The sequence below is a fragment of the Macrosteles quadrilineatus genome, unplaced genomic scaffold, assembly GCF_028750875.1.
Source record: "Macrosteles quadrilineatus isolate MER2022 unplaced genomic scaffold, UCM_ALF_1.0 Scaffold_7__1_contigs__length_78375512, whole genome shotgun sequence".
Taxonomy (NCBI): Eukaryota; Metazoa; Arthropoda; class Insecta; order Hemiptera; family Cicadellidae; genus Macrosteles; species Macrosteles quadrilineatus.
Window position 1 is genome coordinate 44,553,011 of NW_026542600.1, and position 17,668 is coordinate 44,570,678.

Here is a 17,668-nt window from a genome sequence, read left to right on the forward strand (position 1 = left end):
TCAAAAATAAATTATTATGGTTGGAGTTTAAGTTTGTTTATCTACATTCTCGGGGGGGGGGGGGGGGGGGCATGGCCCCCATGGCCCCCTCTCTGGAACCGCCCTTGGAGGTCAAAGATTTTAGATGGCCGCCATTTTGAAACGGCTATAGTCAACGAAATGAAATTTTGCATGTTTGTGTACCACGTTAAAATACACAAGTGTGTCAAATTTAAAGTTTGTACCTCGATTCAAACTCGAGTTATAAGGTCATTTATAAAAAACACATACAGACAGACATACGGAAAACGAGGCTCCGGCGACCCATGTTTATAATGTAAAATATTCATGTATTAACCCAAGGAATAATCCTGTGAATTTTTTTGAGAGAGTTCACAAACACCCTGTATAGTACCAAAAGATGTTATAGTTAACGATAAATTGTACTTTTGATTTAGCTTGGTTAAGTTTGCATACACACCAACATCAGTGCACTTTGTAGTTCATTTTAATTACTTTGATTTATGTTCCAAAGCTGGATACAGCATCAACTGGGAGTGGGATGTCTACTTCCCTTATCAATAATAAAATATTTATCACTGTAACAACAACCAATCTATACACCTTGTGCTCGGAGTTGGGTGCGTGTTGTCTGAAACATGAGTGTAACATTCGGTCCATCCTTCTCCAGGTTGAGGTTAGCCACGAGTCCTCGCTTTATGTTGGATCCTGGCGTGTCAAACACTACGCTTAGGACTCTTTTGTCCTGGAACATGAAGAAAAATGTACATTGTAACCAATCTTTTACATGGAATTCAATACCAAAAGTTGACATTTCTAAATTCAGTTCACTTTTCTCTATCATTATTACTTTATTTTAAAATTAGAATATACTAGGTGAACCTGTAGTAGTACTGTAGTTCAAATAGATAAATACAAAATGAAAGTAGAGATATACTTTATATAACTGCACAATAACAAAGTTATTGCAAATCATTATAAAATAATTAACATTTCAACAGGTCAACATGATCCACAGGTAACTGGGGGGTACAACGGTATAACCACCCATACCCCCCCCCTCAAAATAAAAAGAATTACCAGCAGGCCTGTATGTACAAATAATGAACCACACTGATAGCATAGGACATGGGCTGAAATGTAGATTTTGAATTTATATTGTTATTTATATTGTTATACAATATTGCAATATTTATACGTAAAAACAAACCTGGAAATCAGTCATCTTGTATTCCAGAGTGTAGACCTGGGTAGAGGGGTCAGATTTGTCCAGAGTTACTTCAACATTGAGGGGGCCATTGAAGATGACCATTGGTGAGTCAAGAACCAGAGAGGCGTTGGGAAGGAGAGATTTGACGCAGAATGTAAGGCCAAGAGCGTCGTCCATGATTGGCCAACTGCACAGCGTTGTAGCCACACGGCCAGCAGTCAGACTATCCAAAACTACCTCCTGTGCACCTTGTACCACCAGCAGTTGATTGCTGAACAATCACGACCAGTTAATACACATCAGGATCAGAAATGCTTTAGATTTTATTTATAAAGTTTATAACCACGGAATGACATCTATGATGTAATATCCTTGAATAGTTATACAAATACTCATTGAAGGAGTTGTAAGGTTGTTTTACCAGGCCTACCGTATATATGCCTTTAATTTCAATACATACTGATTTCAGAGTCAGAAATCCACAAATTCTAAAACTAAGACGTTATATATTAATCTGTTGGTTCTTTGGAAATACAGTACTGAACATATTGGTAAAGCATGGACAGTTTAAGAATGTGTTTAGTTCCTGAATAATCATTGGTGTTAATATGTTAAAGGCCTGTTTTCTTACATTTCAATATTTTAATACCATTTGAACTGAATAGGAGACTAAATAGTTAACCTTAAAATATTCTGCATAATCTTTCTTCTTAAGTTCAAGTAAAACAAATTCTACAGTTCAATTTATGAAAGTGTAATCTGTACTGGAACATACACAATTAGTTGATACACTTTAAGGTTGTAAAAGATGCAGTTCAATTTCACGATCAGCTTGCAATACATAGGCTACATGTCTTATGGGAGATAGTCCTGTAATATTCATTTTTGAAAACATCAAGCTCATATTGTCATAAAGTTCCATCTACCGTCCTTGTGACCCTGTCTGTGTGATCATGTAGGCGCTAAAGTATATTTTACTTTTTCCTGTACCCTTGTTCTTTTTTACTAAGATATTTTGGTATTTCAATTTAATGACCAATTCTTATTTTGATTTAACTTGAACTTAACTTTGAATATAGCCAAAACTAATAGTAAAAAGTGTGAAAAAAATCAAAAGTAATGCATGTTGAGTTTACTGATGTTTTGGAACGGTTAGTACTATATAGCTTAAACTTTAATTTTAAAAGCATAGCTTAAGCCATAATAATTATGGGCACCATGTAAGGCGAACGTGGAATGAAGTGTATATGTTTTGATTCATCTTTACGGTAAAACTTAGATTTAATTTTAAACTCCGAACTTACTTACTTCACTTACTTGCCACTGAATATCTCTGATTTTTTAAGGGGTAGATTCAAAGAGACCCACATAAATTTGTACCCTTTCAATTTAAAACTCCCAGCCACTGCTGTCGATGTATAAATCTTACTAACAACTTTTACTTCTGTCTTCTTATAGTAGGAGTCTACTCCCATTGACCCAACCATGTTTACAGCTACACTGGAAAACACAAAATAAAAATGACGTTACACACTTGTCCAAACAGTGTTGGTTTTGTAATTACCATATTCTAACAGTTTCTCCTGAAGAAGCCCCTTGTCCATAAAACATCAAATTAATTGTGTTGTAAGCTTTGTGTGTGCTGTCAACTGTTTGGAACTCATTTTTGGTTAAGTTAGTTGTATATTAATTCATTCTACCTTTGATGTAATCTTAAGCCAAGTGGTTTTTCTTTTAAAAAAACTAACTTATTCATATATGTGATTTTATATAGAATGTCAATAATTTGGACAAACAACACCGATTTAAGTTTTGTCTACTAGACAAATTATATTCTCCAATAGACTAATATCACTCTCTCAATTGTTGATTCAATAATTGCTACTTTTTACAAACCTCAAAATATATGACATTTAATTTTACCGAGGAGGCTGTTTGTAACAAGTGTATGATGACAAAAGTGAGGTAGAGAAAAACTTAAATCTGGAAGAAAGGTTTATGAACACAAATCAAAATGTATGGTTTTCGTAGTGTTGTCCCATCCCACAATGGAGGGACGTTAAGAAAGGGTCCACACCACGGCTGAATTGACCATTGTCTCGGCAGCCGAGTGGTTATATTGATCGTCTTCAAACCTGATGGCCACTGGTTCAATTCCATCAAGATCATTTTCAGACTCAGATGCAATTTTTTATTGGGCAGTCAATATGATGCTATCTGATCAAAGCTAGAGATCAACAAGACCAGTGTTTGCTACGATTCCTTACAAAACTGTAAAAAATTGTCAATGGTGTTGATAACATTAAAATAAAAAATATAGTCAGAGTACAAATGTCGTAAATTCTATCGAAACTCTGTATATCAATCATTATTTGATGAAAATAGTGGAAACATTTGCTTAAGGTCTAAATAATGTAAATAGTTCTCGTGTAAATAGTAGCTTTGATGTAAATAGTATAATTTCCAATAGTATCCTAATGAACGATCAAATCTGTAATTCTGATGTTGCACAGCTTCTCTCAAATGGCTTAAATAGTTTAAACTGCAATCTTTCCAAAAAACTTCCAAACACATAAAACAACAAAATCCTACTACCGCATCAATGTTCCGTCAAAACAATAAAAGTAAAACAAACTGCAATCAAACTGTCGGAGATGTGAATATTGATGTGTTGGAGGAATCAAAAAATAAAAAATTGTTGTTTAATGTTTTAAACTCTAACCATATAAAAGCATTGGTGAATTTCCCAACTAGAATTTGCAAAACAAAGAAGAGTGCAATTGATAATGTTTTTACTAATATAGCCAAGAGCAAAATAAAAGTCTCAGGAATAATTACTGAATTGTCTGACCATGATGCTCAGCTGTGTGTAATTACTGATAACAGTATAGAAATTTCAAAAATCCAAAAAACAATTGTAACATACCGTAGGAAATTTACTGATGATAGCATTGCTCAGTTTTGTAAACTATTAGAAAGTGAAAACTGGATTAATGTGTTTAATGCACCTGTTAATAATAAGTTTGTCATTTTCTTTGATATAATTAAGTATGATTTTGATGTTTGTTTTCCTAAGGTTAAAAGTAGATTAACCAGAGGAAATAGTAATTGGATTACAGATGATATTATAAATAAAAGAATAGATATTTTAGATTTGAGTAATACTGTTAGGAATGTTAAAGATAAATCATTTCAAAATATTCTGATAAAAAAAAGAAAGAACTAAAAAAAGAAGTCATTGAAACTAAATGTAATTATTATCATAGCTTATTGGAAAAATCACGAAATGTTAGTAAAACTACATGGGATATTGTAAATAGGAAAGTTGGAGCAAATCATAAACCAAGCCATGGTGAAAGTTTAAGTTTACCATATATTAAAGCCAATAACTGCACGGACGTTGAAGAAGTCTGTCATCTCTTTAATGATTACTATACAATGATGGTTGAAAATGACATATTGCCCAAACTAATATCTTCTACTGGTTCGAAAAATATTATTTCACCCTCCCAAAAATTGATATCAAAATTCAGTCTTTCACCAATTACTTATGAAGAGCTGGATAATATTATAACTTCTTTTGACAATAAATTTTCCACTGGCTGGGATGAAATACCAATGCCAATAATTAAACAGGCTCGTCTATATATATTATTACCATTACTACATGTTATAAACTCTTCTTTTATCTCTGGAATTTTCCCCGAAAAATTAAAAAAATCAAAAATTAAACCTTGTTATAAAAATGGTAACCCAGAAGAAGTGTGTAATTACAGACCTATCTCATTGTTATGCTCATTTTCAAAAATTTTTGAGCGAGTTGTGCATATACAACTTTCAAAATACTTAGAGGAAAATAATTTATTAGATAAGGAACAATATGGTTTTAGAGAAGGAAGGTCAGTGATTGACGCAGGAGTCGATTTCTGTGAATCTATAATTAATTCAATTGATTCAAAGGAAAAAGTAGTGGGAATATTCTTAGACTTAACAAAAGCCTTTGATAGTGTCTCACATGATTTACTTCTTGAAAAACTTAAATATAACGGTGTAAAAGGGAGAGCTTGGCGTTGGTTTGAATCTTATCTTACAGGCAGGCAGCAGTATGTCACAATTGATCACGTAAATAGCCATAATCAATTGATTACTTACACTTCCTCAACGAAAATTGTTAAGTATGGTGTCCCTCAAGGATCAATATTGGGGCCCTTATTATTCTTAATTTACTTAACTGACTTCCCCTCATTGATAGAATCTCCCAATCGTGTTTGTTTATTTGCTGATGACATCAATATAAAAATATCCGGAAATTCAAATGCTGATGTGGAAGTCTCTTCTTTTGTTGAGCTTACCAAATGTAACCAATATTTAAATGAAATCAATTTATTACCGAATACAATAAAAACTAATTATATAAACTTTTCTTCAACGAGCAAAAATTCACCTGAATTTAATATTTTTATGGATACAATTTTACTAAATGAAGTTAAAACAATAAAATTTCTTGGATTGCATATAGATGATAAATTCAACTGGGACAGTCATGTTGAAAACGTTTGTAATAAAGTCAACTCAGGCATACATGCATTAAGACAGATGTCAAAATTTAGTAGTTTAAAAACCTTAAAAATAGTATATCATTCCTTAATTGAATCACATATTTCTTTTGGGTTGTGTCTTTATGGGGGCACATCAAATTTTAACCTAAATAGCATTCTGGAACTTCAAAAAAAAACAATTCGCATTATGTTAAAACTAAAGTCAAGAACATCCGCAAAAGAGCAGTTTAAAGAAATAGGAATTATGACTGTTTTTAGCTTATACATTTATCAAATAGCCCTTTATATTAAATCAAACCATGAAAGATTGCCAAAATTGAACTCTTTTCATACATATTCAACCAGAAAAGGTAATGAATTGGCGTTCAACAGACATAATTTATCGGTTTATGAAAAAATTCCATCTTATAGTGGTGTTAAATATTTCAATAGCTTACCTGACAATATAAAAAATATAAGTAATTTTAATTCATTTAAAAAACGTTTGAAATTATTTCTCACCAACAGACCCTTGTATAAATTAGAAGATTTTTTCCAACTTCCTGAAATTTGATTTTTTTATAATAATAATATTCTTTGTAAGTAGTCTTAAGTTTAATATTGTGTTTTTATAACTGACTCCATTCTGTACAAAATGTACAATATGAATAAAGTTATTTTGATTGATTGATTGATTGAAGGTACTTTGACTCAAGCAACTAGTTTTGGCATAGAATTACCATCCTCAAGCCATGAGAACATTTGTCAGCTGTAGTCATCTGCTAAAAACCATCTGTTTTAATTTGAAGACCATCATTGTTACTATGCTGGAAAAGTGACAGTCTTGATCAGCAGTTAACTTCAATAGACAAATTCTCTTGCACAGCCTAAGGTTGGCATCAAGTTTGTGCCAAAACTACTTTAGAGGATTCCCAAAGTTTAGACCATTTTTATATTTATTGGTAATTTGGAGGCTACAATATTAATACCATAATGGATGTGTGTTTTTAACCACCTTCGAGTCTACTGAGTAACAAAAGACTGAAAATCTTACCTTCTGTGTCAAATTATGAATAGTTGAAGTCTTTAAGCAATTACCTACTCAGAAATAATGTTTACCTTGGTATCAGCTTTCCATCAAGGTCAAACTGGCCTTCTGCAGTGAATGCAGTTGCGTTAATGAAGCCAGCCAAGTCAAACTTCACCGTGGACGTAATGATGGCATCAGTGTTCATGGGTAAACCATTCGCTAGTGGTGTGACATATCTTGCATCACATACCAAGACAGATTTTTCTATCTTTATTTCCTATAAGCAAAATATAATTTTGGAAAACATTTGTTGAATAGAGACCAGACAATAATAAAAGACAAATAATGATGACAATGGATACATTTGCAGTATAGTATAGCTTCATAGTTGTCAGTTTTAAAAGGTACGGTATAAGAGTAAACCTCCCTTTTAAATATCTATTTACCATGTCATCCACTCTTAGTTGCATGTTTGCAAATCTTTATTCTATTATTTGAGTATTAATTAATATTGAAAATGCTGAAAATATCGAATTCTGAAATTATTTAATGATTTTATCAACCATAATTTTGAATTTCTGAAGTACTTTTACTACTCACTTGGCCACTGAGAAAATCCTTTATGATCTTGATGGGGTTCAAGTTATTCAAAAGCAAGTTGATTTCTTCCTTCTCGGTTACTCTTGAATATTGTATTTCATTCCCAAACATTCTGATTGACAGAGATGCCTGAAACACATTAAATTATTGTTCTTAAATTTTACTCACATAACGAGTTTAACAGTAAAACATAATTGTAAGATCCTATTAACATTGATGAGCAAAACTAATAATGGACCAAATATTCATCAGGGGCATGGCACCCGGTTCGATGAAAAAATTTATAAATCTTTCAGTTGTCAATTAAGAACCAGAAAGTAATAAATAGGTTTGCTCTTGATTTATCTTTAAAGGTTTATCCTGCTTCAACAACTTTGACCACACAAATTTATTTGATACCCAGGCTTATTCAATTTATTTGACTATTTTCAAGTCATACTTTAGCTTCAGGGTAAGGTCTTCATTTTCTCTGTAATGGTAATTTAATCCTCGTAACATAATATTTGATAAAAACTATTAACGTTTAAAAAAATAATTTTAATATTTAATAAAAATCACTTAGGAGTGAGCATACACATTTTTAAACAAAATTATTTATTTACCTTTGGAACAGAAAACGTTTCTGCAATAACATTTGGTAAACCATCAAGTTTAGATTTCAATGTGGACTGGGAACTCCTGAGGAACCTAAAAGCACTCGTAAACCTTTCAAACTTGCTGAGGATACCATTTTTCCAAAATAACGCTTCTACAAACTGTTCAAAACCTTGCAAATCTAGAGTTATCTGAAACATAAAATAATGGATTAAACAACTGAAAGCTTAAAGAAAGAAACAACAAAGTACACGTATATGTGAATGTAAATATATGTATGCAAATATATAGATATTTTAGTTACTTATTGTCTTCGCAGTGATAGGAGATGAGAACTCTTGCAGTATTAAGGCCTGCTCAGTCGGTCACTAGTTTTAAACCGTACACGTGTTTTTGTGTCATGTCTTGTGTTGTGTTTTAAATGTCATTGACTCAATGAAAAGGAAGAAATTTTGTGTAAAATGTAAATACAATAATAGTTTATAGCTTAGAGTACCACACTATGCACTTATTAATGATGGAGTAATCCCCAAAACGACCATAGTGCAATAACACATCTGAATTGCGAAGACAAGTAAGTATAACTATATGTCTACCTTTATGATGTGGCCAGGTATTTATTTGCCTTTTTCTCTGATCTCAGCTGTAACTACAGTACAGCCCCGATAATCCGTCATCCACGGGACCGGGACCATGGTTGAAACAGTGAAGAGGTTGGATTATTCGGGGGCATAGTAAATAGTCAAGTTAATTGACATTTATTGATTGCCCATGATGGCAGGAGACAACAATTATTTTTCCTGAATAATTTGACACAGTCGTGGGAAATGTGATGATGATGTTTCCGTGATCGCAGGTTGAACAAGATTCTTGCCGAGATTGCAGAAGACGGTGATGATCTCCACTCGACCATGGAAAATATTCACGATATATTGCAATAATATTGTCACTGATAGGTGATCGCACGGTCGGATTAAACGAGTAGTCGGACTAGTTAAGGTTGGATATGCGGGGTTCTCCAGTATTGCATTTCAGGAGTTTCATTTTACTTTTAAGCTAAATATATTCAAAGATGACAACATTCACCTGGTTCTCCAGCTTTGGAGATAAATATGATGTTATTGCCAATGTGAGGAAACAAGTAACTGACAATTGTCTTTAAAAAATTTAAAATTTTTTTAGGTTTAAAAACTTTAAACTTTATTTTTAAATAGGCATAAGCGTCAATGTCTATTTGGATGTCGCCCAAAAGTTAAAATAAAAAAGGGATAGGGAGTGTGCTCCTAATGCTTCCTGAGTGAGCAGGATCACATAACTAGGGCAGGCAACATAACAAAATTGATTTAAACTTTTGGCACTTGTTAATACATTTCTACACTAAATAAACATGAGAAATCACTGCTTGGTGCATAATTATTTTTTGTACTCCAAAAGGTGGTGCTGAGATATCCCTGAACATCAAGAACAGTGGATATATGCAACTCATCCTTACAAATATAACTCACATTATAAATCAAGAATAAAAGTAGTTGTACTATTTATTGAACAAGATGTTTATAGAAAAGAACATTATACAGGGTTTTCACACAATAAGGGTGGGGTTTTGACTGTATGTAAAACTATTATAAGACTGTTATAAACAGATTTGTGTGCATTAATGCTAATGTTAATGTTAATAAATTAATTAACAGCTGTGTTGATTGTTGTTCTAATCGACAACCTACTACTTATTCTTTTAAATAAACGTCAAGTTGTCTTTTTTTACAAACATTACAAACAGATTAGGCTAAATGTGTAATTTTACTAAGTCAGTGACTCTAGTACAATGGGCATTTATAAGTACATTTAACAAAGCTCTCATGAAAATAACATTCGTCGTTGGAGTAAACAGTTCATAAACACTGGGTCAGTTAAAAAGCAAAGTCTGGTAGACCACCAGTCTCGAACCAGACAGTTGAAAACATAAGACCAACTTGTGTTAGAAATCCCCCTCTTGCCGTAGTTACCTCAACATAATGGAATGGAAAATGAAAACAGACTTCATTTCCAGCAGGATGCAGCCCCCCCTCCAAATTATAAAACCATTCTTAGAGACGCCTTAAATGTTAAGTTCCCAAACAGGTGGATTGCAGATGTGGCCCCATAGCATAGCCTCCAAGAAGCCCGGACCTTTCTCTATGCAATTTTTTCTTTGGGTAGGCCTATATGTCCAAATTCCAAATTATTCCCACTGAGAGAAAGAACCAGAGATGTAGTGTCCACTGTAACAAGAGAGATGTCGCACAAAGTTTGGGCTGAAATAGATCATCGTCTGGACATCTGTAGAGCAAGAAATGACCGTGTTGTGTCTTCAATATATGGTGTGTAAAATCTTTTTGATGTCAGGAATTTAACAAAATAAATAGTTTTTTTTTTGTATCTTTTCTTGTTTAATTTCATTATTAAACCCCACCATTAATTTATGAAAACCCTGTATGGTAATTTTTAACAGGACTTATAGTCTAAAGGTCATACGCAGAGGGCGTGGAAGTAGCGTCATACTAGCCCAAAGCCCAAACCAGCTGGTGACTGTACAAACCTCAACCAGTTTCTCTACAGAGTCGACGGAAATATTCACTTCATGTACATAGCATCTACAACCATTGTCCGGATATACCTGTAACTCATCTGGGATGGGTTAAAGTTGTAATTATCAAATCTGTGAAAGCAGTCAAACCTTGGTTGCAGGATGATAAATACAAACTTATTATTAAATTACCCTTGTTATTGTTTTTAAAGGGATTTTGCCAAAGCACTGTGAACATGTGCTTTATTAGAACATTTTTTACTCTTCTAAGTTTTCAAAATTAATTTACGACTTCAGTAAGTCATGAACAGATTTATTTAACTTACTTCAGCTACATTGACATGTTCACCGAAGAGAACGATGGTGATGTTGGTGGAGATGGATCTCGGTATGTAGGATTTGTGAGAAAATATTACATTGCTGACAGAAAATCCTCCTGCATCAGAAATCAAAATTAATAATAAACACTGTGTCACATAAAACTGTACCTAAACAAATATCAAATATCTTTACAATGCTAGACCAATTAAGATTAAAGAATGTTTCTACATTTCCCCATTGCCATAATCAATTCCAGAGTGTGACAAACTAAATTTTGTGAAAAACTACTCATTATTTACTAATTCTCATATACCAGTTATCTCTCAAAGAGGTCACAGTTTTTTTTAGTAATGAATGCAATAATAAATAAATAAATCAGACGTATTGAACATTACACGCTTGAAACTGTGTTCATGATACCTCCAAGTCTCATTTGACTCTAATTACTTAAAAAAATGTATATTATTAATTAACTAAAACAGAGGCCTCTTCATTGGATACCTGATATGTGACTTTAAACCAACAATATAAACTAACATAACTTCTTAACTGGCATGATCCATGTTGGTGCTATAAAGGGATATGAAATAAAATAATAAACAACATCTTGCAACACTGCTCAGTATACACTTTTTGTACACTAAAACTGTAAAATTTGTAAAAAAAAGTCTTTGGTTCAGCTTGATGAATTCCGCTGTGACTTGTCAAAATTGATAGAAAATAAAATTATACATAACATAAATATTTATAATTTTGTAGAACATTTTATATTGTAAGTGTAAATACATAGAGTAAGTATTGTTTAAAAATGTCTTTTATGATAACTGCATAAAAGAAACTTGCAGAAACATCACAGACTCCACTTGTGAAGTAACCAAAACTGAAGACTGGTCCTAACTACACTAACCAACCACCACATCTCTAAACAAATATGTCTCTTTATGTGTAAAATCTAGGAAATTGTCTATGATCACAAAGACATTTTGTGGTTATTTCATATTGGGAACTCAATACCCTCAAATGTTTTTAAATTTTTTTAGTTACCAGGCGCCAAGATTAATCCAGAATTTCAAGATTTTGTCTTCCAATTGATAATGACAAGCATTTCATAGTTTTGGTAAATAATGAATAAAAAAATAAAAAAATTGACTGCCAAGGCTACTTGTCATACAATCTGTAAATGGTAAAAATGCCTTTGGGAATTCTTAACATTTTTGGCATGATCGGCATGCCAATTTCGGGCATTATTCTTTGTGCTTTTGGCAATGATATTTTTTCTAACATTGTGTTATGTGGCAAACACATATTAGAAGATATAAGATTTTAAGGATATCATATTGTCCTTTGTTGCAGTTCTAAGGACTCATAATTTAGTTTTCATTGTCATAATTTGATAAATATGAAGAGACATATTGTGTATAATTTGTTGCAAGAATGTAGTAGGATGCATTCATTGACAAAGGAACCAAGAGAATAATAAACAAGTATCTACTTAACACATGTATCTGATTTTTGACACTAAAATATACATACCAACGCCATATTCATTTATGTAAAACGATGACTCATAATTTCTTGAAAATTTTAAATAGGGTTTGTCAAACTTGGCTGAAAATTCACTATTTTGCAACATTGCCTGTATTTCCATTCGAGATGGCATCGCAGAAACCTTTAAGTTGTGTAAATGACTCCATACAAATGATCCAACTGGAAAGTAAAAATAAGTCATAAAAAATAAATATTAAATCATAAAAACAAATGGCTAACATCAAATCAGTCAATATATTCTAATCTTATATACGCCTACTACTTACAAACTCAAATTCTTTATTTACTCATAATATCTTACAATGGACAAAGAACAAAGACTAGGGTGTCATTGCTATATAACTTAACCTACAAATACATTACCACCAAAATATTCTACATAAACAAGATTTGACATCTCGACATCTCACTTCATTGATTATGTGAATATTTGCAAGAATCCCTTAACTTATGAAAGTGATTAGTAAAGTGATTAGTGATTAGTAGAAAGTAATTACTTGTATGTGAGAATGGGTACATTTTGATAAGTAAGTTTATATTTTGAGTAAAAGCTGGATTTCGTATTTCACAATTTTCTTAAAATCATACAGAGAGTAATAAAAAATATTTAGGTATAAAAAAATAACATCAGACAATTTTTACAAAGTATGGTGTATCATAACTTTAGATCTCTCAGAACAAAGGGGTCCAGATGTTAAAAGGACCCCGCCTAACTATTTTTGGAGACAGCACTGAACTTTTCACTGACTAAATCAATAGTTTTTATTTACTCCCTGTGACCTAAAAAAGTAACACCACTATACACATAACTGAATTGTACCATAGACTATTGGATAGGTACTGGAGTAGACATTCCATCTATATGGACCAGCTGTCACCCAGAACATAGTTGAATGAGCCACACTACAACCTACGGTTATATTTTCTCCATTAGCCCTTAGCTAAAGCCACTACGTGTGGCCACGAGATCCGTAACTTGACAAGTTATATATATACACAAAGCGACGCGCCTATACTGATCTTTAACCTAACATATAACTGTAAACTTGGTCATCATTGGGAATCAATATGTACACTCGTATTTAATAACAACTTTATTATGTAAATATTATGACGTTTATAACAATTAAACTATTTAATATTCTTAAAAATAATAAAATAACAAATCAACTTTTATGTTTGAAACTGATTTAAAACCAATGAAAATGGTTCATTTAATAAAACTACAAATCCAAATATATTTACAAGTTACAGTATTATGATTATTGTACAGTATTATGCAAATTACCAGCTTTATATGAATTTAGTGATAAGTAGAAAGAACATAGATAATATATCATTTTAATTTCAAAGCTTAGTACGTAAGAGGAAAACAAGTAAGTAAGAAAACAAAATAATATAAAGTTGTATTATATATTAAAACCGTTAAAATAAAATGCTGATCTTCCTCCACAACTTAAAATTCCAACAATATGGAAAGATCGTCATCTTTGTTGACTTGTAATAAATCATGTATAGTATCGGATGCTAGGTCTCTATTTGAGGCCATTTAAAATCATAAATATCAATTTATTAAAACTTAAAAGGCTTTAAAAAGACTATTGCAAAACACAAGCTGATAACTCACTCAGGAAAAATGTGACAGTACTACGCCTAAGATCGAAAATTTATGGAAAACTACAGGGAACAACAAAGGGCACTCTAAAATTATTCAGGTGGTACATAGCGATGTGTTGGACCTGCCTTAAGACCATATGTCCAAAAAATACTAATTTGGAAAGCTTTTTAAAGTAGGGAGGACCAGATAGGGAGGAATGGCTTGGGCATATCCCCGCAGGTGATTTGAATGCTACACCAATGGTTCAAAGATAAAAAAAGAGCACCGGAACAGGTGTGCTTTGGAAAAGAGAAGGCATTGGTGGTAGCCTTCCCATGGGAGTGTACCCAACAGTTTTACAAGCGGAGGTCACTGCTATCTTGGTTTGTGCTCGAGAAAATCTGAACAAAGAGATCAGAGACAAAACAATTAACTAACTATTAATTATCAATTAACTATTAATAATTAAACTAATTATTAACTAATTATTAATTAGTTATTATTAATTAACTATACTGATAGTCAAGCTACCTTAAAAGCTACAAATTCAACTCAAGGCTCGTGTGAGATTGTCTTGCTTCTGTGTCTGAATTGGGTAGGAGGAATGATCTTACGCTTTGCTGGGTGCCTGGACACTCAGGCATCGAAGGAAATGAAGCTGCGGACAGATTGGCAAATGCTGCCTCAGCGGCATCAATAATTGGTTCACAACCTTTCTGTGGCATTTCACGAAAAAGTGTGTGCTCCTCTACTGAGTCATGGGCCAATAAAAAGCACCAAAAACTTTGGGTTGATACTCCCCTTCTTAGAGTCAGCCAGCTTACTCTGTTTAGGCTTTCCAAATGGGTTGCCTCTGAGTCCTCTGACTTCTTGAGGCTAGACAGGCGAAGAATCAAATTAACAGTGGAACTGATAACTGGCCATGAAACATAACTAACGATAACTGATGATAACTGGCGATTCAAGAAACATTTACAACGGATGGGTTAGTTTGATGGAGAACCGATCCGTAGCACTGCGGTAGGTCAGAGGAGACAGTCAATCACCTGCTCTATGATTGTGATAAGCTCTCTGACACTAGAAAGATAACTATGGCAATTTGGTAAGAAGTAGATACCTTCCCGAGGAGGAACTAATTGGAAGACTACAGGCTTTCATCGGATGCCTGAATTTGTAGGGTCTATCAATGAAACAACTGTCTGGGGTGGGCAATAATTCAACTTGCCCCTGTATGGTCTCGGCCTGCCCCTGTTAGATAAGATAAGATAAGGTAATGTGACAATATTTATTTTTATAAGCTCATAAAAACAACGGCTTGTTGTTGTCTCCAGATAATTCCGATGATTGTCGAGGGAGCGCAGCACCTCCCAAGCGGAGAGAATTGAAAAAAATACAATGCTAAATATTATGAAGAGAAAAAGGGGGCCACTATGGGGTGGACAGCCGAGCTGAACAGGAATCGCGTAGAGGGCCACTATGCTTGGCCGGCACGAGCTGCGGGGCTACCTTCAGCGCTGACAATATCGCATCATTAACAAAATGAGAGGGCCACGAAGTGTGGCCATCCTGAATCATAGGGACGGAAAAGAGAACGATAAATATGACTGCAAAGGGTTAGTTGTGTTACTGAGATAGATATGATAAAGGGTTCTATTTTTACAACCAGTTGTCCAATCAGTTGGACTTGGTCGTCGGTGGCTCAATTCAACTACGTTCATTATGATTCTGAAACTGGCGACAACTTTGACATGGGGATGGAATAACTAGTTGATTGTATCAATAGTCAAAGATAGTAGTCAAAACCAAAAATTCTATTAAAAAAATGTAGTACAAATAGTGTGTAGGCAAAATACAATGGACATATCTGAAAGCCACCATTTTGTACAGACATGTCCATTTTTTTGTGGTCGCAGGATTACCGAAATCGCGTAGACTGCAGGCTACGCTTGCAGGTGTTATAGTGGTCGCAGGAGACGGTTACTGAACTCGCGGAGACTGCAGGTCAGGCCCACGGCTGTTGCTGCAGTGGCGGGAGACGATTACTGAAGTCGCAGAAGATGATTATCGAAATCGCGGAGACTGCAATTTATGCTCCTCCCGATATTTGTCCTTTCGCCCAATCCGACCTTGCCCCGGTCTTGTCATGGTCGGATATGAGGGGTTCTACTGTATTTTAATAAACTAAAATAAGCACCTCTTGAGCAAATAACAATTCATTTTTATTATTTTTTTAGTTGAAAAATTTAAACTATACAATTTCACTGTAACCATTTCTAAAACAACTAAAAACCAACTCTATACATGAAAAATTGGAAAGGATTAACATGTAACCATTCCATTCACATACAAAAGTTGACACATTACCTTGGTTGTTCTCTTCACTAGCTAAAACTTCCTTTATTGCACGTATAGCCTGATGGGTTGGACATTTGATTGCCTCCAAATATGCCTTTATTCTGACTTCCTCTTCATTAGTTTGGTTTCGATAGATATTCAATAAGAAATCTTGATTTATGCCACATGGCAAATGTCTGGAAACAATAAGACATACTAATGGATTAAAAATAAATGGTACTATTTAAATGGGCATTTATAAACAAAAAAAAATTTTTTAAAGAATTTAAATTCAAACGAATATAGATCTTTATTTATGGAAGCGTGTTAAGGGAAACGAATGGAGGTTGTGAATCAATATAAGTATTGGGGAATATTATTAACTACAAAACTATCGTGTGAAAGTCATTTGAAAGAAAAATCTGTAGCTGCAAAATTTGCCATGAATTCATTGAGGCGAGATTTTTTTAACAATGGAAAGTTCCATTGAGCTCCAAGGTTTTTTCTTTTAATTCATTGATAAGATCAATAATGTGTTACGGAAGCCAAGTTTGGAGTTTTAAAGAGAGTCAACAGGTTGAGGGAATCTTGAAATTATTTATCTATAAAATATTTTGCCTTCAAAAAAATGTGCCAAATTATATTTTGCATTTAGAGACAGGAATAGAAAATATGTATTTTTATACCTTAATGTCAAATGTCAGTTATATAATACAATCTTTCTTGCTTCTGGCAAACAGATTTACAAACATTTTTGCCAAGCAAGTTATTTTTAAAAACGGAGCCTGGGCTCTCAGAATGGAGGAATTTAGGTCAAATGCATGGTATTATCATGAACTTTAATATTGAATGTTTAGGATCAATGCAGGATCAGCTGATAAGAGTTGTAGAGTCGGTTAGGACGGCGACCAAGCAGGCCTGGAATCAAGCCGCGCTGGAATGTCGTTATCACCACATTTATAGATCACTTGACTTAAATCTCTGACATCGGTCTTATCTTTCAGATATTATTAGTATGAATGTACAGCATTGGATTTTCAAGGCAAGAGCTGAGGCAATACATCTAAATTATAAACCTTGGATTTTAGAGCAGGATCTAAACATACCTTATGTTATACTAAAGAAAACCCAGGCTAGTAAGGAAATCATGAGCTTGTACTGAAATTGCCTTGTACAATTCGGAACCTGCCAATCACTAAATTCCAAAAGAGGGTGAGGGAGTTCTATGAATCATTACGGTTTAGTGTAAGACATGGTGGCTTCCTACGAGGAGCCTAAGTTTGTAAGGATTATTTTTCGTTTAATAAAGCACTGTTTTCATTTCATTTCA

The 17,668-nt window shown here is 33.5% G+C and overlaps 1 protein-coding gene across 1 annotated transcript in view; it reads right to left on the bottom strand.

The window, feature by feature from the left end:
- The window catches only part of LOC128998942 (uncharacterized), a 61,146-nt gene that overhangs the window by 30,869 nt on the left and 12,609 nt on the right, over window positions 1–17,668 (bottom strand). The window contains exons 12-20 of the mRNA XM_054425298.1: window positions 16,369–16,535; window positions 12,393–12,566; window positions 10,865–10,974; window positions 7,981–8,163; window positions 7,379–7,507; window positions 6,868–7,055; window positions 2,528–2,710; window positions 1,211–1,481; window positions 604–745 (exon numbers count right to left, since the gene is read on the bottom strand). Coding sequence (XP_054281273.1) covers window positions 604–745; window positions 1,211–1,481; window positions 2,528–2,710; window positions 6,868–7,055; window positions 7,379–7,507; window positions 7,981–8,163; window positions 10,865–10,974; window positions 12,393–12,566; window positions 16,369–16,535 — 1,547 coding nt within the window. The remainder of the gene's footprint in view (window positions 1–603; window positions 746–1,210; window positions 1,482–2,527; window positions 2,711–6,867; window positions 7,056–7,378; window positions 7,508–7,980; window positions 8,164–10,864; window positions 10,975–12,392; window positions 12,567–16,368; window positions 16,536–17,668) is intronic.